The 25,230-nt window shown below is 37.7% G+C and overlaps 1 protein-coding gene across 1 annotated transcript in view; it reads right to left on the reverse strand.

Annotated features, from left to right (window-relative positions):
* The window catches only part of SVEP1 (sushi, von Willebrand factor type A, EGF and pentraxin domain containing 1), a 347,418-nt gene that overhangs the window by 267,486 nt on the left and 54,702 nt on the right, over positions 1 to 25,230 (reverse strand). Inside the window, exons 2-3 of the mRNA XM_036739508.1 lie at positions 13,197 to 13,452; positions 7,719 to 7,895 (exon numbers count right to left, since the gene is read on the reverse strand). Coding sequence (XP_036595403.1) covers positions 7,719 to 7,895; positions 13,197 to 13,452 — 433 coding nt within the window. The remainder of the gene's footprint in view (positions 1 to 7,718; positions 7,896 to 13,196; positions 13,453 to 25,230) is intronic.

The raw sequence follows: 25,230 nt of genomic DNA on the forward strand, positions 1-25,230 counted from the left end.
CTGTTAAAGCTAAATAGGAAATAATTAACAAAGGGAAGGCACTAGAATTAAGAGGGGTTGGGAAAAGCTTCATATAAAAGACAGGATTTTAGTTGGGACTTAAAGGAAGCCGGAGAAGCCAATATGCAGAGCTGAGGAAGCAGAACATTTCAGACATGGGGAACAATCAGAGAAAATGCCCAGAGCTGAGAAATGGACTGACTTATTCATGGAACAGCCAGGAGGCCAATGTTACTGGCCTGAAGAGGACATTTTGGGGAATAAAATGCAAGACTGGACTGGTGTGAAGGTTATGGGTTATGAAGGGCTTTGAATGTCAAACGTAAGCATTTTGTATTTGATCCTGGAGGTGATAGGAAACCACTGGAGTTTATTGACTAGGGGAGTGACACAATCAGATCTGTGCTTTAGGAAAATAGCCCTAGTGGTTGAATGGGGCATGGACTAGAGTGGGGAGAGAACTGAGGCAGGCAGACCCATCAGTAGGCTGTTGCAATAATGGAGGTGTGATGTGATGGGGGCCTGCACCAGCCATAGAAGCATTAGAAGAGAGGAGGAGGAGCATCTGAGAGATGTTGCAAAGATGAAATGACAAGGCTTGGCAACAGCTTGGACACGGGAGAGGGGGTGGTGAGAGATAATGAGGAATCCAGGATTACTCCTCGGTTGACTCCCAGGATAATTCCTACATAAATAAAGCAAGCTTGGCAAGTATCCTCAATGCTGTATAGTAGGCCGAGATTCCATCTAAATTTTAAAGTTATTTCATAAGCCACTAAACAAGTGTTTCATTACCCGCTGGAATAATCTGATCCTAGGAAGGTCATAACACCAAGGCAATTTATAATAATGAGCTATCTGTAGTTTTATTTTTTTTCCTTTTTAAACAGGCAAAGTATTGGCATTTGGGACTTCTTAAAAATCGTCATGAAAGACAACTTGATGTTGTGTGTAGATAGGTGGCCTTCAAGTCAGGAAATCCAAGGTTGAAGATCTACGTCAGACATGGGACGCTTGGCAAATCACTTGACCTCTCAGTGCCCAGTACCCCACTTATATTTAACTCATTAATGCACTATGTTAAAAAGTAGGCACCAGCCTACATGGGAGGCAGGATACTTTTCTCAGGAATCTTCTCATACCATTGAAATTGCAGGTCCATTTTTAAAAACACCATTATTAGGATTTTAAGATGTTTATTATTAATGCAAATTGGTATGGAAGATGTGGCAAAAAAGAAAGAAAAAAACCATTTTTCTAGGATGTATACCACTGGAAAATAGGTGGGCTGGTTGTAGAGCAATAATGAGAGACCGAAGACCGACAATCTATGAGGTACATTGGTACTTTGAGATTCTAAAAGAACAAAGGAAAGGAGGCCTTTAGTTATATTCTCTTGTTGTTCAGTTGTTTCCGTGGGATCAGACTCTTTCATGACCCTATTTGTGTTTTCTTGGTAAGAATAAAACACATTTACTTTAAATAGAATGAAGAGAGGCTAGCTAAATGTGTGCCTTAACGGGTAAGACTTTGCTATTACATTCTATTCCCTCCTCAGATTTACTAAGGGCATGTGATGATAGGACAGGATAGGAGTGGAGGTGTAGAAGGAGGCTTTGCAGTCAGGAGAAGGAACTGGACAGACTCCTTCATTTTTGGAATTTCAGAATATTAGACACATTATTAAAACCACCTGTAAAAAAATACAGTTGACTCATGTTGGGAGTTGTGTGATGTCCCAAACAGAAAGATCTAGAGATAGATTTCAGTTCTGCAAAGGGCCAGAAGGAATCAATGAAATAAGGGATAACAGACATTTCAAATCTATGATGGATTCTGATATGGTATGTCATACTTACGATTCACCTGGTATCTAGTTGTCCAGACAGTGGAAAATTAAAAGCATTAATCATCAGGGTCCCAGATATATATCAAGCTTTATACTCTCCCCCTTTTCTATGACATCAATGTCAAACTGCCAGCAGCATTCCTTTGCATTATATGAAGACAAATAGGCAATGCATTCTGCAAATTCCTTTCATTTTGCAAATCTAATATGTTCAGCTGGGTTTTTTTTTAAAGTTGAACTCTGTTTGAGAAACTAAGATCTCTCCATGTTATTGGTATTCCATTCAAGAATGTATGTAGGTCTTTGATCTCTTTTTTCTCTAATGACCTGATAGAATACTTGGGCAGGAATGCATACAAAAAATACCCTAAGTTACAGCACATTCCCCAGTATTTGTTACACATATTGAGACCTGTAGTCAATTAACACACACATACTTTTGAATACTTCAAACAACCCATTTTCCCCCCACTGGTGCACATCCTTTTTCCACTGAAGAGCTTCACATCCCATCCACACATTAATAAAAAGTCTTGGCATGAGTTGCTGTGGCTCCCCAAAATCAGGTAGTCAGTTTGATGATGAGCCTCTGTAAAGTCATCTAGACTGCTCCTCAGACAAGGTGTGCAGTCCATCACTGAGCCTGTACTAAAGCCATTCTAGGTGGGCAGAACCTGCCAGTTTTCCTCCATAGGCAAGACTCTAGGAACCCACAACCATCCTACCACCATGATAAGGCAGAGGAGTAGGGTGTTAATAAAGGAAATACACTTCAGTCCTTAAAAAGTCCTGTTATTTCATGGGTATTGGCACTTCTTTCATAGATGCAGATCATGACCCCTTTATGTAGGCATTGCTCTGATCCCACCACCTGCTTAGTTCAGGTTCAATGTTGGGAAGACATGATGTACTGTACAGGTCACTGAACAATTAACAAAGGAGGAGGTTTACTTTGCCCTAACACAGCAAGGACACAGGGGGCACTTAGTCTCCCTGGATATCCCCATGCCCCTCTAGAAATGCATCTGGTCTATAAGTCATTGGGTATAGCAACTCAAATGGTCTCAGGCACCCACCAAATCTCAGAGTCACCAATTCTATCCTGAAGGGGCCCTTTATATTTTCAGGATGCTATGGCAGGAAAGCTGGGACCAATTGGGTCATATGGAGAGAGGAAGCTGCATCAGAGAAGTCAGGGAAGCTGTATCAGGAAAACGCTGGTCTCATCATACACCCGGATAACTCAGGAGATGACCTTCCTGCAGCTAACACAGTGACAACCCTCACTGAATCCAGCTAGGCTGGTCCTTGGAAAACAGACATAGTTGGTCTCCAGTTCTGTACTTGAGACTTTGCCAACTTAGAGCTCGTGTTTGACTAAAATGGTCTTTGAGGACCCAGTCACTTTTTGCACGACTTTAGTGTAGGACAGATAAAGATATAGGTATGAATACAGATATGGAGATAGAAATAGATATATAGATAGGTGCAGAGGTATAGAAATAGAAATAGATATAGCTAGATGTAAAGATAGAGATTGCATAGATCACACACACACACTCACATTCACACAGACATACAATGGATAGGCTCTCGTGGTTAGGGTTAGGGTTGGGGAGATCTGAGTTTAAATCCTGCCTCAGAAACTTACTAGGGAGATGTTTGCAGGCAAGTCACTTAACATCACTCAGACTCCATTTCCTCTGTCAAAGGGAGTTAAAAATAACACCTACCTTACAGGTTGTTGTGAGGAGCAAATGAGATTATAAATTTTATATATAAATATGTAGGTATATTATATATAAACATATACATATATGTACATATACACATATAATGCTTTGAAAACTTTAAAGCATTATTTATTAGTATTTATGAGTGAGAGCTGTGTAATATATATGTGTATATATATATATATATATGATATATATACACAAGATACATAAAAATAGATGGTATATCTAGATTTAAATGAGCAGTGGGACATATTTTCCTTTGGTCTAGACCTTTGATTTAATTGGGGTAAGGAATTCTTTGATAAGTAAATTCCCTTTATCAATGCAGATCAACTATTCTGCAAATTATAATCCTAGAGAGTTATTTGGGGGACACAAAGTATTTAAGTGATTTGGCCAAGGTGACACTGCCAGATCTTCCTGACCCCACTATGTATGTGTGTGTTTGTCCACAAATAGAAACATATGCATATACATATATATATAAATAGGTGTCTATGTATATACAAATATGTATGCTTGCCTACAAATATGCTTGTATATATGTATATACATAGATGTATGTATCAACATATAAATAGCACATCCTCATTTATATCTGTATCTATATGTATACACATACATATAGACACATAATATATGCACTCATGCATTTATGTATGGGCCAAGATCTCCATTTTTATAGTTATGCTAATTTATTCACCATTCTTTTTCACTGATGCAGAAGCCCCTGTTTCAGGGCATTAAGCCTTTGAGCTACCAGTCCAGCCTGACCTTTTCTAATTCTTTACCATCCCAGGCTCATGGAAATGAAATTAATCACTGTCACCACATGTCCTTAGAATGCCAAGTGAATCTGCATTCTGCTCCTCTAAAGTCCCCTTTGGGGAAGTCCATAGTAGCTGCAAAAGCTTTGGATTTTAACATTTGATTTCTCTAGCTATACACAGTTGTCTCTTTGGTATGTCTTCCCTATATTTGTTTGTCTCAGTGAATATCAGTGTGTTAAACCAGGAGCACATTTATTTCTTTATCTATCAGACAGATAAAGTCAATCAGTAAGTTTGGACATAGAATGAACAATGATAGTACTGTATTTGCCCACACTTTCAGTGATTTCCTTGCTAATTGATTCAATGGGACAAAAACTAATTTCTGACTATAACTCTTTTTTCCCCCATTGTGTCATATGATTTTAAAAAAGGAGAGGGCAGAATTGGACTTGTAACATTTCTTAACATCAAAGTTAACACAGTTAGACCAACAAAACAAAACAAAGCCTATCTCTTTCGAAGTATGTTTTCCTTTGTTTTATTTTAATCATTCCAACATGTTGGAAGAACTTTTTCATTAGTTGGTCTGGTTTAAGAAAACTTTGTATTCGTTATGTATGAGTTGTGCTGTGATAACAAGTAAAATACACCTCTGTTGTTGGGAGTAACAAGAAGTGATTCATGAATTAGATTCATGTCAAAATAAAGAAAGCAGATTGTCCTTCACACTGTGGATCTTTTTGTAAAATGGTGGGTATTTTAAGTTTCTACCGAAGATGTTTTATGTTCCACTGCTATTTGTAAAGTGAGTGAAACATATACAGGTATATTTTCTTATGAAATGTCTATTGTATAGACCAAGGATACTGGACACTATGGAAATATGGGAGGCTACTGCAACAGGAGAAGAATGTGGGTCCTCTTCTGCAACTCATTAGCTAAGTTGGGTAATGAGCTACCTTTCTTGGGCTTGGTTTTCCCACCTATAAAATAGGGAGACTGGACTGACTTGGTGTAATGCATATAACAAAGGGCTAGGAATCAGGAGACTTGCGTTCTAGGTCCAGTTCTTCGGCAGAGTGGCTGCATGACCTTTGCTTCCCTGGACCTCAGTGTCTATGGGTATCTTGGAGCCAATGTTTCTACAAACCGGGCTGACCACTAAGAGCTACAACTCCTCTGAGTGCAAGAGAAAATAATTAACCTTATATGACCAACAATAATATTTGATGGCTAATAAAGCAATAGAATTTGTTAAGAAGTCCACAGCACCTATGTACTATTGAATTCTTTGAGTTTTCCCCAGGCGTGAGGAGAATTGTATAGGATTTGATTTGTCGTGGCAAAGAATAATACTGAGCCATGAGCAAAAGAAGTTCGAGAACCAATGATTTGGATCTACTGCTCTCTTTTTTGTCTTTCTAAGAGTAAGAAAGGGCTGGCATTGTAAAAAATGAGGAGGACAGGAAACCTTTCTTTTTCTCTTTCCTCTTAAAGCCCAGGAGAAACCAACAATAGTACAACTCCAGAAAGGTGGCAGTGAGTGTGACGATGATCCAATACCATTTTTCCTACGGTATGCAATATCACTTGTCCCTTAGATGGATCCTTAAAAACAACAAAGCGGACATTTATGTTAAGGAAACCGTACCTAATTCACAGCCCTGTGTGCATTATGATCAACAGATGCAATACGGATTAAAGCAGAAAACCACAGATGTAAGCAGAGGGACAGGGTGACCACAGATCCCACTGTGCTTGGCTTTTTGGCTCCATCCAGCAGAGGGTTCTCTTTAGTCCCTCCACTGAAGCACAAGGAACAAGCCCACCCAACGCCATCCTCAGGACTGCTGCTCCTTTCTGCCTACAGCAGATGGAAGAAAGGCAGCAGTAACTGGCTAATGCAACTGGTGGGAGTGGGTGTGGGAATCTCCTCAGACCACAGAAACCAGGGTGGCCCTGGGGGGAGACAGACACTGTGTGACTGGGCCTGCTTGCTTGCCAGCCAGCTGCACCAAAGTGACTTATTGGCAGAGAGCAGCAGCCCAGTTTAAGACCACACCAGAATCAGACATACTGACTACAGCACAAGTTAAAATAATAGTAATAATAAAAAGAGCCTCTGCCTTGGGTTAGTTGGGGGACTTAGGGAGAGAAGAACTGAGGCAAATAGGAAAGTGTGGGAGGATATATGATGAGGGGAGAGGCTAGGAAATTTACTTTGATGAACCAGAAGCCTTTAGGCTATTTTTTAATGCCTTAAGTAAGAGAGTCTCCTGGGTGGGGAGAGCAAGGAGCCTGGGAAGGGATGACTTCTGGCTGGAAATGAAAAGCAATGCCAAGGATGAAAAGATTTTGATAGATGGGAAGGGAGCAAGGGCACAAACGAAGAGAAGGAAAGTGAGGAGAGGAAGAAGAAAACCAAGACAGGGAAAGAGCAACGTGGGGAAGAAAGGAACAATGAGGAAAATGTCAGCACAGAAAAGGGAAAAGAGAAAGGAAGTCAAGTACTGCAGGATCATGGAGAGGACACTCAAGGTCATCTAGTCCAACTCCCTTCAATTTACAGATGTGGAAACTGAGGGCCAAAGAGACAAATTGACCCAAGAGAGAAAAAGAAATGGTACATCCAAGCAAACAGACAAAAACCAAAATTTCTCAACTGCAGAAATTGATTTTCTGCCAATTGTCAAAATAAAGATTGTTCATATTTCAAATATGGGACAAACAGTAAACACCATGTGCTACAGTAGAAAGAAAAGTCACTGCTCCTGAATGCTCCCAATTGATGTTTGTTTACAAGAAAATACATCTTCTCAAAACAGCAAATCATGATCAACCATCGACATGCTTCTGCTTTTATGTGAAAACACATCAAGTGAATAAGTGCTGCTTGTCGGAGAATAGACACATGCTAATTCATGATTCCCAAGAAGGAAAGTTCTATATGGATACTCCTACTCTAACTGGAGGTGAGGAGAGTAATTAGGGAACACCCAAGGAACCATGAAGAACTTAATTTCTATTTGATGACAAATTTCTAGCTTTGGGATGGCAATAAAAGGGGATTCAAGAACAGCTGAACCACCATCACCCCACAGTACAATCTCAGAAGTCACAGATGGTCTTGGGTCTACAAGGCCAAACCTATGCTGACATCCATTCTGTACAGAAGCGGAAGCTATCATTTGACGCACATGATCACCTGCACACAAATAACAAGCACCATGCACTGTGTTAAACACCAGGGGTACAAAGAAAGGCAAAAGATAGTCCCTGCTCCCATGAAGCTCACTATCTAACGAGAGTGTGTGACCTGAATCTGAGCCAGGTCTAGATACAGTTTAGCTGAAGACTGACCTGTGCATTCATGTTGCAGTCCTTTTCCAAAGTAGCCTTTTTCACAGATGCATTCAAACTGCCCAGTGTGAATGCCACACTTGCAGCTTGCCATTATGTCACAGCAATCCTTGCCCGCTTCACAGAGATAGGAACAATGAGATATATCTTCTTGAATATAATTCCCAGAAGGCAGATCTGTCAACAACAAATACCAGAAGTCAAGAGATGATGAGCCACCAGTTAACCATCAACATAACCATTTTCCAAAATGAAAAAACAAAACACAAACCCCTACTTTTTGAAAGGTGAAGAACATTTCTATTCTTATTAAGTTCCCTGAAACTCTCAACTATTTGTTTTTCCGTACCAAAATGTGTGTCATTCTCACATATTTCAGACTGGGAGAACATGTCAGTAAGCCAAATCATTTTAGTCTGGGACCTCATAAAAAATTCCCACAGGTTACACAGTGTCAGGGCTTTAACAGGAATTTAGTCTTTAAGTGGGAAGCCTCCAGATGTAGCTAATGCTGTAGGTCATGTCTGCCTGGGCTCAGCACCAGCATTATTCCATTGTCCCAACATTTGGTCAATCAGTACTGAATTGGCTACTGAAGATCTTATTCAAACCAGAATTGAAACCAAGCTCTTGACTACGGGGAAGCGGTTCTGAGCTCCTGCCTGAAGTTCTAATATCTCCTGCCTGAAGGCTTAACTGATATTCCTGGCAGGAAGAACAATGAATAAATTCAGTATGAGAATCAAAGTCCTGCTTTCTGTTGAGTAGTGAAGGAGGCTAATTAGGCAGATCTTATATCTTGAGTATGAACTGGTTTCCAGAAGAGCATTGGCTCTGCTTCTGTTCAAAATGTGGGAATTCAAATATTTTGACATTTACTTGTGGGCATTAATGAAGTCATCTTATCTAAATTTGGTTTCTGAATCTTTTACCTTATTTGTTCAAATATAAAATAATGAACTATTTATGTTTTAATTACACACTAATGTTATTTTTTATTAATTTTTTCAATCAGTAAAAATCTACTTTTTCTCCCTCCCACCCCCTCATTACCCATTTTTTAAAAAGGAAAACAAAACTGTTACAAACATTTATAGAAAAGGAAAACAAATGTCCAAATTGGTCCCCCAAAGCCTTATTCTTTATTCTGAGTCTTTCACCTCTCTATCAGGAGGTGGGTAGAATGTTTCACCTCATTAGTCCTCTGGAATCATTCTTGGTAAGTATTTCTAAGTTGTTTATCTTTACAACATCGTCACCATATAAATTGTTCTCCTGGTTCTGCTCATTTCATTCTGTGTCAGTTCATATAAGCCTTCCCAAGTTTCTCTGACATCACCCCTTACATCATTTCTTACAGTATAATAGTGTTCCATCACATTTATATACTGTAAATTGTTTATCCATTCCCCAATTGATAAGCCTCTCCTCAATTTCCAGTTCCTTGCCACTTATATATTAACTTGAACAAAAAATGGCAGAAGTCTTAATTTGAGACTGTTACTTTTTTCTTTTATATACAATATCAGATTTTATAACTTATTCATGTAGTGAGGGACTGATGAAGGAAGACATTTCTCTCTCTCTCTCTTTCTACATATTACTACTACTACTACTACTACTACTACTACTACTACCAGAGTTCACACTCCTCAGCTTTCTCCTGTCTTCCTTGATGTGGTTGATCCTTCAGCCAGCCAATGGCTTGCTGAAAGGTAATAAGGAGTAAATAAGGAGATGTTAACCCCTTGTTACACTTGTTTAAGACCTTAGTGTTCATTTTTCCATTACTTTTCTCTTACTTTTTAAGAAGGCTGGGAGAGAATGCAACTGACCAACTGATCAACCATTTTCTTCAACCCAGTTCACTTATAATTGTAGCCATGTTGGATATAGTTCTCATTCTCCTTAATTCACTCTGTACAACTCCATATGAATCTTTCTATAGTTACCCATATTTGTTATATTTACAATCTTATGGTGCAATGAAATTGTGCTGTCAAATCAAATTATATTCAGCAATTCCCAAGTGATTAGACATATGGATTTTTTCCAGGATTTGATGTTGAATAAAGCCTCTGGGTATTTACCCCTTTTAATAAAAATTATTAGTTTACCTTCCTAGTGGGATCACTGGGTCAGAGTATGATTAATTTTAGAACCCTTACAGCATATCACCAGATTGCATTCTACAATTAAGTGGCCTAATCCACAACTGCGCTAAGAACACTTGCTTCTTCACACTTCTGCCAATGAAGAATTTTATCTTTTGCTAATCTTATGCACATCAGAGTTGTATTAAATTATAATATCATTGATTATAAGAGAAAGTTCTTGCCTTAGAGTTAAGACAACCCTAGTTCAAATCCTACCTCCCATATGTAATTGTGTGACCATGAGCAAGTCACCTAACTCTTCGGAGCCTGTTTACTTCTCTGTAAAATGTAATTACTCATTTTACAGGGCTGTTTTTTAATAGTATTTTATTTTTTCCAATTATATATACAGACAATTTTTAACATTCATTTTTACAAATGAGTTCCAAGTTTTTCTCTTTCCCTCTCCACACCTCTTCCTAAAACAGTAAGCAATTTGATATAGATTATATATGTGCAATCATGTAAAACATATTTCCATATTAGTCATGTTTACAGGGCCCTTAAAAGAGTGGTTTATATAAAGTGCTTTGCAAACCTGAAAGGGCTATATGAATGTCAGTTATTAGTGTTGTTTTCTGCTGATTCTTAAAAAATTGCGCTTCTTCTTTGGAGAATTGCTTATTCACAATCTTTGACCATTTATCTATTGAGAAAGTGGTGTTACTCTTAAATTTGAGTCAGTTTCTTAAAGGTCTTTGGATATTAGAATTTTATTTGACATAATTATCACAAAGTTTTTCCCCCCAACCTTCCTTTTTATTCTGGATATTCTGTTTTTTGCTCTGCAAAAAAAGTAAACAAAACCTTTATTTGCAAATGAGAAAATTCTTCTATTTGGTCTCCAACATTTCTTCTATTTATTTGGTCAATAATAATTTTATTCCTTTCCATAAATAAGAGAAACATGCAATTTTATTTTAATTTTTATGAGTAATTTGTATTTAAAATTTCTTATATGATTTGATTTGAATAACTCTCATCATAATATTCAGCTTTCATCATAATATTCAATTTTCTTAATAGTTTTTGTTAAATAATGACTTATTTTCTGAATATTTTACAATTCTGGGTTCATTAAACACTAGCTTATTTAGTTATAATTTTGTATAAAAAGTTAAAGTGGTCTTTGCAATTCTAGATTACTTATTCTATTCCAACGAATAATTTTTTAAATCCAGCTTTATAATATAATTTGAAAACTGGTAGTATAAGTCCTCCAAACTCAATTTTCTCCATAAATCTCCTTTATATTCTTATTAATTTGTTCTCTCACATAGACTTTACTATCATTTCATCTGACTTTGTGAAGAAGCCATTGACATTTTTAATGGTATTACATTAAATTTACAAATGAACTTGAATAGGATCAGCATTTTTAAGTCTTATTGAAATTGTGTCCTTGCCAGGATGATAGATAAAGCAGTCAAGGGGAACACTGGTTTAGAATACTCATTTGTCAAACACTATAGAGGAGAATGGCCAAAGTTTTGAGCAGTGTGTAAAACACTCAAACGTGGTGGAAGCAAAGTCTACAGAAATCCTTATATAAGACCCAACTGAGCCACTTTGTCCTGAGAGCATCCACAAATGAAGCTGGCAGAACAAAAATGAAGCTGAATCCCAGATAAGTCCTTTTCTTTTATCATGTTAAGGAAATGATCTTTCTGTTTCTATATTATTTGTGTTTTTCTTTTAACAGGAAGATGTGGCATTTTTATAAGTTTACTATATTATATAATCAAATGATATATACTTTCTCATTGATATATTTTACTACGGGGAAAGGGACAGAACTTTTGATTTCATTGATATAAGGAACTCCCTAATAACTCCTAATCGTTATACTGTTTCCCAAAACTTAAACCATCCCTGCATTCCTAATTAGGCATAAATTTCAATTAATTATAATAAATGATTTAGGAAATATGTTTGAGTTTTGTGTTTGCCAGAACAGAACGTAATTTTGCGTGCTTAATTATTGAGGATGATCTCTTCTTTTGCTTCATTATCTTTGACAATTTTCAGGACTAGAACCATATTTATCTCATCAAAATAAAAAGGTAAGATACTATTTTCTCTATGTTCAAAAATAGTTTATACAACATGGTTACTTTTTCTTCAAATGCTTGATCAAATTGAACTGTGAATCCACCAACTCCTGGTGCTTCAAAGGCCTGTTTAATTTTCCTCCTGAGATTCATTTATTTAGCTGGCATATTTCCTGTTCTGTTCACTTAAATGCTTACAATTTTTAAATGTTCATCTGTTCATTTAAAAATTCTCAATTTGGGGGAACTAGGTCTACCTAACAGTCTCTTGAAATTTCCTTATTTTCTTTTATATTTACTAGGATTTTCATGCCTTATTTTAGTAATTCATTTTTTTTCTCATTTTGATAATATTTGCTAGTTATACTTTCTTATTGAGATTTTTTTTAAATGAGCTCTTCTTTGCTTGTCAATTCTATTTTCTAATTTTCTATTAGTTGATATTTCTTATTTTTTGTATCTCTGCTGTGCTTGCTTTTGGCATATGATAGTTAAAATTTTAATTTCTCTAAATCAAAATAATTTACTAATTTTTTTCACTTTCTCATATTAGGATATATTCAGAACCATAAATCTGCCTATAAGCATAGCTCTGGCAAGATTCCATAAATATTAATGGGTTGTATTCATGTTGTTATTAGGTTTAAGGTAATGCATTTCCTATTATTTGTTCTTTGACCCAGGTACTTTTTCAATGATGTGACAAGGTGTGAAGAGGTCAATGTGAATCACCATAACTACTGGGAAAACAAGTTTAAGCATATACACTCCCAACAATTGATTAGAAGTTTGATAGTCATTTACAAAAGACAACATACACGTGTAACCCAGAGTTTCCTAACTTTTTTGTGTCTTGGACCTCTTTGGAAGTATACTGAAACCTGTGGACCTCTCCTAAGAATAATATTTATAAATGCATAAGATAAAATACACCTGATTACAAAGGGAAAAAAATACCGAAATATGGTTCTCAAAATATTAAAAAATCAAGTCAATGGACTCCAGGTTAGAACTCTTGCTGCAGATTAAGCTTTATTACACACAGAAGATTTATATGCAAATATACATACAAACACACATAAATATAAATATGTGTGCAAATATACATATGTAGATATATACATACGCATATGTGTATTCTTAAAGACCTTTGTCATTTTTAATAAATGGCTATTACTTAAAATAGGATTAGTGAAAAGATGAGTCCCTTTAAGGCATATTAATAAGGTTATTGAAGTTGGGTTACCTTCAATTTTGAAATGTTTTATTACCTTCATGAAGTGCTCGACGAGCTAATGCCTCAAATTCTTCAAAACTGTGAAGCAAATAGCAGTGTTCTTCCTTTGGGGTGGAAGCCATGTCATTCAGCTCTCGGATGTTCCCCTGCCATATACCAAAAGTAAAGATCTCCACTCCAAAATCGCGTAGAGAAGCTGCAATTGGTCGAGGGTCTCCTCCATTGGAATAGCCATCGGTAATGAGGAATATAACCTTGGTTGAGTTTTCTCTGGAATGACGTAGTATTTGCTGCAACAAATCAGGTATATTAATATTAGTTTGAATTGTATGGGGCTGACTATCACTAAATTATTCCCTATAATTAATCAGTTGATCTTTGTGGATGTGGCAAGCACTACAAAATTCAGCTTACTAAAGAAGGAAGCTAATGTACTAACTGAATTTTGCCTAGCATACAAGGAACTCTACGATCTGGCTTCAACCAATTTCTCCAGCCTTAATTCGTACTACTCTCATTCATATACTCTATGATCCTCCCAAGATAGGTTACCTGTCATTTGCCAAATGTGACTCACTTTTCCTACTTCCTGCAACTGCTCATTGTGTCATCTACTATGCCTGGAATGCTCTCCTTCATCTCTGAATGGTGAAGTCCAAACCCATCCCTCAAGACCCTACTCCAATGTTAACTTTCCTAAGAACTTTTCCTTGATGCCCCAACTCTACGTCTTGTCTAATATCTTGTAATCCTTCTATGCGGTCAGTCATACTATGTTTTATAGTGTAGTCATTTGTGGGCTGACCTTATTTCTCCTACTATTTTATAATCTTTTTGACAGCAGGGACCATATATAATTCATCTTGGCATCCTCAGCACCTAGCATATGGCCTTGAATATAGTAGCTACTTAATGAATGTGCATCAAATTGAATTGAATGTCTTATAGTGACAGGTGTGGGACCTGGGTCCAAGACGAACTTTACATTTAGCCTTGTACCTATTCAACAGAACCAATGGGATATAAGTTCCTAAAAGGGACTTAGGGAGGACAGGGACTATTTTCGTTGTTGTATTTATATCCACAGCACCTGGCACACTGACTGCCCCATAATAAATGCTCAGTAAATACTTACTGAATTGAATCATACTGAATTTCACAAGCATATGGATATCATTTATAATAATAATGATAATAGGCATTATCTTTCATGTTGTTTAGGAGTACCAATATCCTTTATTATTTCTCAGGCTTTTAAAATATAAATCCAATTGCATAGTCCTGGTACAAATGTGAAAACACAGATATAAAACACAGACATAAAAATTTTTAATAATTTATGTCTTTAAGAGAGTTAATGATGGCTGATGTGATTGCAATTTTCTTGTTGGCTATAAAACTGGGTTATTGTACCACTTAATCAGATAGTAACAACTCATGATCCAAAGTTTTCAATGGCACCTGGCTTATAATGGTTTGCTTACAGCCATAGAATAAATTTGTCAATGGTCAGACTACTTTTTCTTAGGGGAAGGTGGTTACTGTTAAAAGTATCTCTCCATTCAAAAAGAAAGCAAAATCACCTAGATAAGGCATGATCTTTATTACCAGTGAAATTCTGAAATGAATTAATTTGCAAATAAGGCAACAGAAATCCTCAAATACCCTAACTTCCAGTTCTTCAATCTACTCATTTCCTATGACCTAGTCTTCTCCTCCATTTCAACTACACCCCAGGATGGTCACACTCTTGATGTTACCTTTACCCACATGTATATAATTAAAAACTCCACTTTATGTGATCATAAATTTCATCTTTGCCTATGACTTGGTCCACCTACCCTTCTTCATTATCTTTACTGAGACCTTTAACCCTTCACATCTCATTGTATCAGACCGTCAAAACTGCTCAGGCTATACTCTCCTCCCTTCCCAATATTGATTTCTTAATGAACCAGTCAAATTCTACACCATCTTCTACCCTCTCTTCTTGATCCTTTCTCCTATAAGTTACTCACATCTTAGATTACTCCCACCATCTGCCTCCTCTACTCTTACTCATGTGCTACTTAATGGAAATTCAGGAAACCACATAAACATTCTGACTCAATCCAGCACAAATGTATGTTATCTAATCTCAACTGCAACAAGGCAATCCTTCCATTCCACTCCAGATGATTCTCTGTGCCAGTCCCCATCACAATGGTATTTCCAAATCTTTTCTTCTCCAGATCACCTCCACATAGCACACTCTTGCACCACACTCTCAGCTGAGGACTTTACCTCTTACACTACTGTGAAAATCAAGGCCATTAAGCTTGTGAGGTAAGAATACAGGTACTGTCATACCCATCTACCAATGAGGAAACTAAACCTCAATATTACAGCCATCAACAATATTGTCATCTTCAGCGGCAACCAACTCAGCATCTTGCCCATGACCACAGAATTAGTGTCTGAGCCATAATTTGAACTTAAATCTTCTCTTTCCAACTCTAATCCTCTTCCATTATACCATAATCTCTCTCAGTTCTATAAATGAAAGAAATCTCTTCTTGTTCACTAGTGATTTTTTCCCCTGTTCATTCCACACAATTTTCACATTAATAAAAGAAAGTCTTTGATTTGATGCGTGAAAAAGAGAAAATAAATTGTTTCTAATATCTAATAAGAAAATATTTAATCCCTAAATCAATATGTAAATGCTGATGCAAACGTATTCTGATTAGTCTATATTAAATTATCTTAAAAGGAACAAAAATGTCTTCAATATGGCTGTGACCTCAGTGACTTATTCAAATAGCCAAAGGCACCATTCTGATACTTTCCAATTCAGTTCTGGTTGTTTCTTTAAAAAAATAGTCTTTTTACAGGACAACAGATCAAATACAGATGTTGGTGTAGGTGTTTTGTACAGGGAGGGTCAACGTTCTCTTTTTCTGGAGAGACAATAGCCAAAGCAATAAACTTCTTTCAAAAATAAAGCATTTTAGAGTGGCTAAGAATGGTCATATCGAAGTACTATCAGCCCATAATTAGTGAAATGAATCACTGATAAAAGAAATCTCCAGTGTTCAGAAAGAGAATTTGAGGTTAAGAAAAACATAAATATACATGTGTACATATGTATATCCACAAATATCCATGTGTTTGTATCATTCATAGATGTATATACTCTATTGTTCTTAGGTTTCTAAGGTCCCTAAATTTCATTACCTCATAATCAATGTGATGAAGTTTGTTGAACTTGGTGAAGCACATGATAGACATCTGATCCAATGCCAAGCTGGTACTCAAAGTATATAGTGCTGGCATGGCCTTTGAGAGCTCAGGATCACCTCCCCACCATAATAAAGGCTTAAAGAAGGACTTTAGTAGTGGATACATGTACACATAAATAGACACAAACATGGTGAGAACAATTACAGTACTTCTAACTGCAAAGTATCACAATACAGTATTGTAAATTTTACAAGAGAAAATGAAAAGCAAGGGGATAGGAGCAAAGTTGTCCAAAAAGTGAGAGAGAAGTGAAGCAGTGCAGCTTCAGCCTGCTACAAGTACTGGAGAATGCCTATTGGTTCAAATGTTGTGTATGGAATAGCTGAATGATAAAACAGCAAGTATTGAATTTCTCCTTATTTTTGAACAATCTGAAATAGTAATAGAACAGAATAGAATAATGGAAATTGAACAATTTTTCCTTGTTATTAAAACAATCGGAAATAGTAATCTCATCTGTTAGTTATATATAATTCTATTATAAAATATATATCATATCTATGTAAATTATATTATTATATAGGGATAAGCATGGGACTTTGGGATTTTATTGGTACAGGGAACTCTCAGATGAGGAAACTACCCCTATCAATGTAGTTCTGCACCATCTACACAACTTACAGTATTAGGGAGTTGCCTAGAACTTGAGAGGTTAATGAACTTACTTAGGGTCACAAAGCCTGTATCTGGCAAAGGAGGGACTTGAACCCAGTTCTTCCTGGCTTTAAGGCTATCTGCTACACAGCATTGTTTCTCATATTATACATAATTTAAATTGTAATTGACAACTAATAACAACAAGAAGTCTTTTCTTATTTTTCAATGCAGTATTTATTGTTCAGTCATTTCAGTTGTGTCCAACTCTTTTGTGACCCCATTTGGGGTTTTCTTAACAAGGACACTGGAGTGGTTTGCCATTTTCTTTTCCAGCTCATTTTATAGATAATAAAACTGAGGCGAGCAGGAGTGACTTGCCCAGGGTCTCATAGCTAGTAAGTGTTTGAGACTGGATTTGAATTCAGGAAGATGAGTCTTCCTCATTACAATCCCTGTGCTCTATCTATCTATCTATCCCTGTACTACCTAGTTGCCCTGGGACAATATACATAGAATTAAATTAAATTAATACTTAAATTTGGTCATGACATCAGATTCTGTTCATCACTCTGCATTATCTTTTCATGCTATCCTAACCTCTAGCATGAATCTGGGAATCTGTGTACCCAGTGATGTCGATGTTAAAAGCCTTCCTGCTTACCCATGCTTGTCAATTATCAACTGCTACCAACTTGTATATGTGTGCATAGAGAGTGGGGTTGGTATACCAGCACACCGGGCCCATACTCTCTATTAATGTCCATACTACCCAGCTGCTTTCTAGTTGCTTGGATTGGGAAAGTATAACTTTTCCCTCCCTACTCCACAACAATATACCTCACTCAGAATAGTAAATCTTTAGATAGTGTCATGTAACTGTATTGATGAGGCGGCTTGCTATTAGCAAAGCAAACCTCCTTGATTCAAAACTGAATTGTTCCTTGAAAGGAGGGGACACCTTCTTTGACTCACAGGTTTCAAAATATTTAGGATGTATAAATGCATGATGTTACTTCCAACTCTCATGGTGAGCTAAAGAGCAGGCATAGACTCTAAGCAAAAAAAAAGATGCAACTTCCCAGTTTTCTCAACAATTTTTTTTACCAAATAATTGTGAACAACGAAGTTATTCTGATTACAATAGATACTCAATTATAAAGGACCTATTAAGGAGGATGTATCCACCTCCAGAGAACTGATACATAGAAGTACTCATAATATAGTTTTACATATATTTATAAATCTGCATCACATGGTGGCCTTCTCTAGTGCAGGGTGGGGAGAGGGGAAAGGAGACAGTTCAGGATTTAAAATGTAACAAAAAATTTAAATTAAAAAATGCAGCTGAAACACAATCTCATAAGATATATATGTATATATAATTTATATATATAAATCCCTTCTTGATCCAAGATGTTTGTGCCCTCCCTCCCAAACCATCTCGTATCTAAGTATCTGGTATATATTTGCATTTATTCACTTTATAGTATGCTGTATGTATTTTGGTATGAATTTGTTGTCTTGCTCCCCATTATAACGTACGTTCCTTGCATATGGGTATTGTTTCATTAGTTATACTTGTAGACATCATGCCTAGTACAGTGTCTAGCACATAGTAGGTACTTAATGTTGATTGATTAATTGACTGAGAGTAGATGGAAGGTAATCTTAAAGAGGAAGGCATTGGCATGGTGGTATTAGGGGAAAAAAGGCCTCCTGCAGAAGTTAGGCCTTGAAATGAGGATTAAAGCAAGCCAAGCAAGAAGATGAAGCATTCCTGTCATGGGGGCACAGTTGTTGCAAGAGCACAGAGACGGGACATGGAGTATTGTGGGTAAGAACTGCAAGGAGGTCAGTGTAGCTGGATTATGCCAAACATGGAGAGGAGTAGAATGTAGAAAGCCTGGGAAGGTAGGATGGGGCCAGGGCGTGAAGAGCTTTTCATGCCAAATAGCAGATCCTGGAAGTAACAGGCTGCTACTGGAACTCTCAAAGCTGGTGGGTCCCATGGTCAGGCCTACAAATTAGAAAAATCACTATGGCAACTGAACGAAGGACGGATTGGATTGAGGGAAGATGTGAGGCAGGGAAATCGATGATCAGACTATTGTGACAGGAGAGGCAGAGCTAACTAGAGTTGTGATTGCGCAGGTGGAGAGGAGAGTTACACAGGGGACATTGTGAAGGTACAAGCAGCAAACTGGGGCACAGGACTGCATATGTGAGATAAGTGAGAGTGAGGAAAGGCAAGAATCCCAGTGCAGCTGTATGGAAGAGCATCACACAGAGGTTTTGAGCCGTGGGTGACTGCCTTCAACAAAATTGGGAGGGTTTGAGCAAAAGATGAGTGCCGATCTTTATGGGTAAAGAGGGAGAAGCAGAACTCCTCATCAGAAGTTCCTTTTACCAGTGGTCTCTATAGTTGGCACTAGAGTCCCCTGTAGCACACCAAAGAATATATGTGCAACTAATTGAGGGTGTGATGGGTCATAGTCAACCCTTTTCATTATAACCAGTCAGAGAGCTTTTCTTCAACATTCACCTATTCTGTTACCTTCCTCCATTGTGAATGTTCCCATCCTCCCCAGGGCTGATTGAGGCTTTGGACCCTCAGGGCAGTTGTAATTTAAGTGCTTCAGGGGATCCACAACAGTGGCACAGGTGCCATTGGGAAAATGTGTACCCCTCCAACATACTTCCTACCTAGATCAGCTGTAAGAAGCAGGGTCACTAATTCATACAGCTGAATATTGACTTAGTTTTGAAAGGTAATGTTATCTGTGTTTTATTGAATTTTTATTTTTTTTGTCAAATATTTCTCAATTGCATTTTAATCTAGTTCTGGCAGCACTCTAGAGTTTTCCAAGTGCCTGTGGCCTACAGGCTGTGTGTTTGTTATGTCTTCCCTAGATCACCTCTTAAGTGTATTAGATACACCCCTTAGAAAGTGGGCTCTGACTCCAGGGCAATGAATGGCAAGGGAAAGCTTCTCCAACTTTTCAATTTGGTGGAACAGAATAATTCTCACAGGAAAATGAGACATGGTTGTGAAATATATTTCTCCCTGAAACTCACAGCCCTTCCAAACTGCCTAATTCTGTCAGGATCTTTCTAGCATCCCAGGTTAACAACTTTGATATTATCTTGGACTCCTCGTTCCTGCTTATCCTATATATCCAAACAATAGCTTTCACATTTCTACTTTCATTCTCTTCTCTTCACTCAGGCAGCCACCAGCCCAGTTCATTCTCTCATTATTATCTCTTGTCTGAGTGATTAGAATAATCCCCCGACTGGTTTTCCTGCTTCACATCACTCCCCTTTCTAGTCCATCCTCTACTTCCCTGTCAAAAAGATTTTTTCCTAAATACAGGTCTGTCCATGGCATTCCTCTGCTCAATAAATCCCAGTGGCTCATTGCTGATTCTAGGAGAAACTATCATTTCATCTTTATCTTATAATTCTTAATTTCCAGTTTGAATAAGTTATATAATGTTCATTATTAAGAGTGTAGTAGTACATGTATTAATTTATTATAAATAAGTAAATATGCACAAATTGGGGGTGCATAATCAAAAGGGTTTAAAGCAGGGGTGGGGAACCTGCAGCCTCAAGTCTAAATGTGGCCCTCTAGGTCCTCAGGTGTGGCACTAGAGGTCCTAGAGGGCCACATGTGGCCTCAAGGCAGCAAGTTTTCCATCCCTGGTTTAGAGACTCCTGTCCTATATCAATAAAATCATAAGGTTGCTACCAAAAAGGGGAGGTGGGGAAAGCAACAAGTTATTTTATTTTTGTAATATCAAACAATTTGACTGAATTTATTAAATTCACACTATATATACATGTGTATGTGTGTATGCATGTATAGACAGATATATATACACACACACACATACATACCTGAACACAAATCATCAGAGCCAGACACATGTGACCAACATTCCAAAGTTACACCAAGCTCTCACACAATTGCTAGTTTTGGAACCAACTTTGAAATCAGGCAAAGAAAGATCCTGAAGCCACGCACGGAGATGTGGGAAGAAAAAATAGAAATGTACTTGACAACTTGGCTTTTAAGTTCTGTAGCTGTAACCTCACATGAAACATCCCTCTCAGATGGGACAGAAGGGGACAAGAACAATGAGAATATACCGGAGAAGCCAGAAGGAAAAAAAAAAGGAAAAATGACATGTCTATTTTTAGATCGCCTACATCCATGATTTGTGTTTCTAGAATCACATCCTAGAAGGATGGTGGTGAATGTCCTAAAAATTTTTTCTCCTAAATATTTGTCAATAAAAGTACTATGTTTGAGATTAAACCATTTAAAGATATCTTATTATTTAACAAACATACCAGAATTTTTAAATTAAAATGAGTGTTTTCTTCAATAGTATAAATACCCTAATGATACAGTGAATAGGCTGTGTGGTATTGTGGAAGGAGTAACTTTTTCGACAGTCAGAGGAATTGGATTCAAATACCAACACAGATAGGTGGTGCAGTGGATAGAGTGTAGGGTCTGGAATCAGGAAGTACTGAGCTAAAATGAGGCCCCAGACACTTACTAGCTGTGTGACCCTGGGGAAGTCACTTAACCCTGTTCGCCTCAGTTTCCTCATCTGTAAAATAAGCTGGAGATAGAAATAGCAAACTCCTACAGCGTCTTTGCCAAGAAAATCCCAACTGGGGTCGCAAAGAGTCAGATACGACTGGATAACAACAAACAACATCTACCACCTCCCGTATTTCTTGCATGCCCTTGAGCAAGTGCCCTTGAGCACTTTTGTTGACCCTCAGTTTCTTCATTTCTAAAGTAAGGGGATTGGATTAGATGGTCTCTGAGGTCCCTTCCAACGCTAGATAGATGATGCACTGAACTTGTTTAAATACAAAATATACATGAATACACAGATATACATATGTACATGCAAGTATATATACTTATTGCATGTATGTGTCTATGTATACACGTGTATGTGTATATGTAGAGTTATATATATGTGTGTGTTTATATATATGTATATGTATATATATACATATATATATGTATATATATGTGTATATATATATATATATACATATATATGTATTTCTCTGACATGTGAATTATTCTCCTTGGCAAAGCTACCCTAGTCTAATAGTCTAGTTGCCATAGACAAATCTTTACTCCTTCCATGCTTCCACAACTTGGGATTTGAGAGGCAGCTATCATAGATAGCAAGGTATCAAGCATTGGCACCAAATATGGAGTTAGAGGATCTGGGTTCAACTTCCGGCTCTGCCATTTACTCCCTGTGTGATCTTGGAATAGTCACTTAACTTCTCTGTACATCAGTTTTTCATCAGTAAAATGTAGTAGTTGGACTAGATCATCTCCAAGGTCCTTTCTAGCCTAAATCTTTTATCCTGTAATTCTTCTCCAGCCTTTTCTTCTGTCTTGCCTTCACTGCTGCCTCATGCCAAATTCCCTTTCATCTCTCCCCAATCCTTACACACCTTGTCCTAGGGTTGGCATGCAACATTAGGACTGGCAACAGTGAAGGAGGAAGGGAGAACGTACTCGTGAAGTTATTTCTCTCCTTTCCTCCAAACACTATCACTTCTCCCCTCCTAGTCCTAAACTGAAAGCCCAGCTTTGGCTTTAAGGTTTCTAACCTCTGGCCCTTGGGGTTGGGGGGAGGGGAGGTGGCTACTCTCCTCTTCACTCGGAATCTCCTGCCATAGCTTCTGTGGTGAAAGTACCCTCATTGGATTTCCTACTTTGGATTCCCCTACTTTGTGGGGAATACGTAAAACCGTGTGTGTGTGTGTGTGTGTGTGTGTGTGTGTGTGTGTGTGTGTGTGTGTGTCTGCTACCTACATTTTCTCACCAAGTCTGAATGTGGGATGATAAAGCATTTTTTTCAACTTCTTGCTTCTTGCCTGTTGTTAATGATAATCTCCATCAACCTAAAAAATTCCGAAGAGCAGTATACTTGCTTCAGACACAGAAGAGTAAGACGTAAGCATTTAGGAGCTATATCCTGTTCTATAGTAGACCAAGGAGGGAGAAACCCTGGTTAGAAGAAAAAGGTGATGGTAGAATCAGGCCAATAACAACGTCACCAATTCATGTGCATGTCTCCTAAAGGTTTACAAAATTGTACCTTCCCAGCGGCCCTATGGGCCAGTAATTCAGTGGGACTATTATTACTGCCACTTTTCAGATTAAAAAAATCAGGCTCCAAGAGGTTAAGTGATTTGCCCTTGGTCACACTGCTTAAAAACGTCTCAAGATCCGAGGTGGTCTTTCCAGTACAAGACAAATTGGGACCACGCGCTGGGACTCTCAGAAGAATAGAAAGGTGTTATCAGTCAAGCACCAAGAAGTACATCCAGGGGTTTATGCCAGTAAGAAACTGCACCCCTGCATCTCCTCCTCTTGGCCTTTTAGAACTCTTTCTTGCTTCTCACCTAGCAGAAGCCTCTTCCCTACGCCCCAAAGCTACTGCTTCTCTCCCACTACATGGCCAATGAGGGAGGGAGGAGGGGGAGGAGGAGGAAAGGGAAAAGAGAGGCAAAAAGGGAAAATGAAAGGGGAAGAAGGAGCAGATAAGGCAGAGAGGGAGAGAGGTGAGGTGGCATTCACTCCATTCTTCTAATACGGCAGGGGTAATGTGTTCCTGATATTTCAGATTCAGGTTTTGTTACATATAGGGTATAACAAAACTTAGCTAGTGTCTGGAATCAGGAAGTACTGAGTTAAAATGAGGCCCCAGACACTTACTAGCTGTGTGACCCTGGGGAAGTCACTTAACCCTGTTCGCCTCAGTTTCCTCATCTGTAAAATAAGCTGGAGATAGAAATAGCAAACTCCTACAGCGTCTTTGTCAAGAAAATCCCAACTACATTGTATCAATATTATATTGTGGCAATAATAGCATTAAGAGAAAAATAAATAGTAAATAAAAATCACAAAGCTTTCAGAATATAAAGAGCTAGCAGAAAAAAAGTATAACCTCACTTTGTCCATGTTCAAGGAGTTTATTATATTCAACTCTTCTTACATATCAACACTGTTACTCTCTTCTGTTAGAGTCATCTCAAAGATCATAGGATTATAGATTCAGAGCTGGAAGAGACCTTAGAGAACACCTCGTCCAAATGCTCCATTTTATCAGTGAGGAAACTGAAATGTAGCACACCCAGATAGTAAAGAGTAGAGCTGGGATTTTAACACAGGTATTTTGACCATAAATTTAGTGCTTTCCCTGCTATGTTGGCTGTGGTGAGCCATTCCCATCCTTTTCGTTCAACTACAAAAAGCAGTCATTTTATTGACCTCTATAAAAAATCTTCTGAATATTAACAATAAAAGAATGATAGGAGAAGAGTGACTTGTCCTAGGACAATGTTTATCTGAACTTCCTTGAAAGAGAGGAGGAAGAGGAGGTGGAGAGGAAGAGAAACAGAAGAAGCACATGATAAACAGGTTCAAACCCTTTAGACATACTTTTGGAACAAGCAAATATCACTTCACCAAGTAATAATCAAGGCTGACAACAGTCACGTACAATTGGATTTGTACAATGTAACTGAAAATTATTTACTTCTAGATGGACCCTATAAAACGACTAAGATCCAAGAACGGAATCAAAAAGCCCTCCATGGGTGACATCTGTGTGAACTTAGCTAATAATATGTCAGTAAACAAAAGCCTGAGTCATAAGGATTTCTCTTTGGAAACAGAAGGATCTATGATGGTATTTCAAGACCTTGTCATTGCCACCAGAAATTACAGAAGCAGGGGGAGTTAAGGGATGCAGTGAGTAGAACACTGGCCCTGGAGTCAGGAGGACCTGAGTTCAAATGCAGCCTCAGACACTTGACACACTTACTAGCTGTGTGACCTTGGGCAAGTCACTTAACCCCAATTGCCCTGCCTTCCCCCCTCCAAAAAAGAAAGAAATTACAGAAGCATTAACTTTAAGGAGACTGAATTTAGTGATTGATAATAGATTATTCAAGGAAATTGCAGATGCCATGCAATAGTGTCTGTCTATACTATCTATCGTAAGCTATAGGTTACTTTAGGCTGTAAAAACTGAGCGTCTATCAAATACCTAGCAAGATATAACCTACCTTTCATGGACTGATAGACGACTAATCCCCACATTACAAATACAAAGCTCAACCAATAAACTGCC

Source organism: Trichosurus vulpecula, chromosome 9 (assembly GCF_011100635.1).
Source record: "Trichosurus vulpecula isolate mTriVul1 chromosome 9, mTriVul1.pri, whole genome shotgun sequence".
Classification (NCBI taxonomy): Eukaryota; Metazoa; Chordata; class Mammalia; order Diprotodontia; family Phalangeridae; genus Trichosurus; species Trichosurus vulpecula.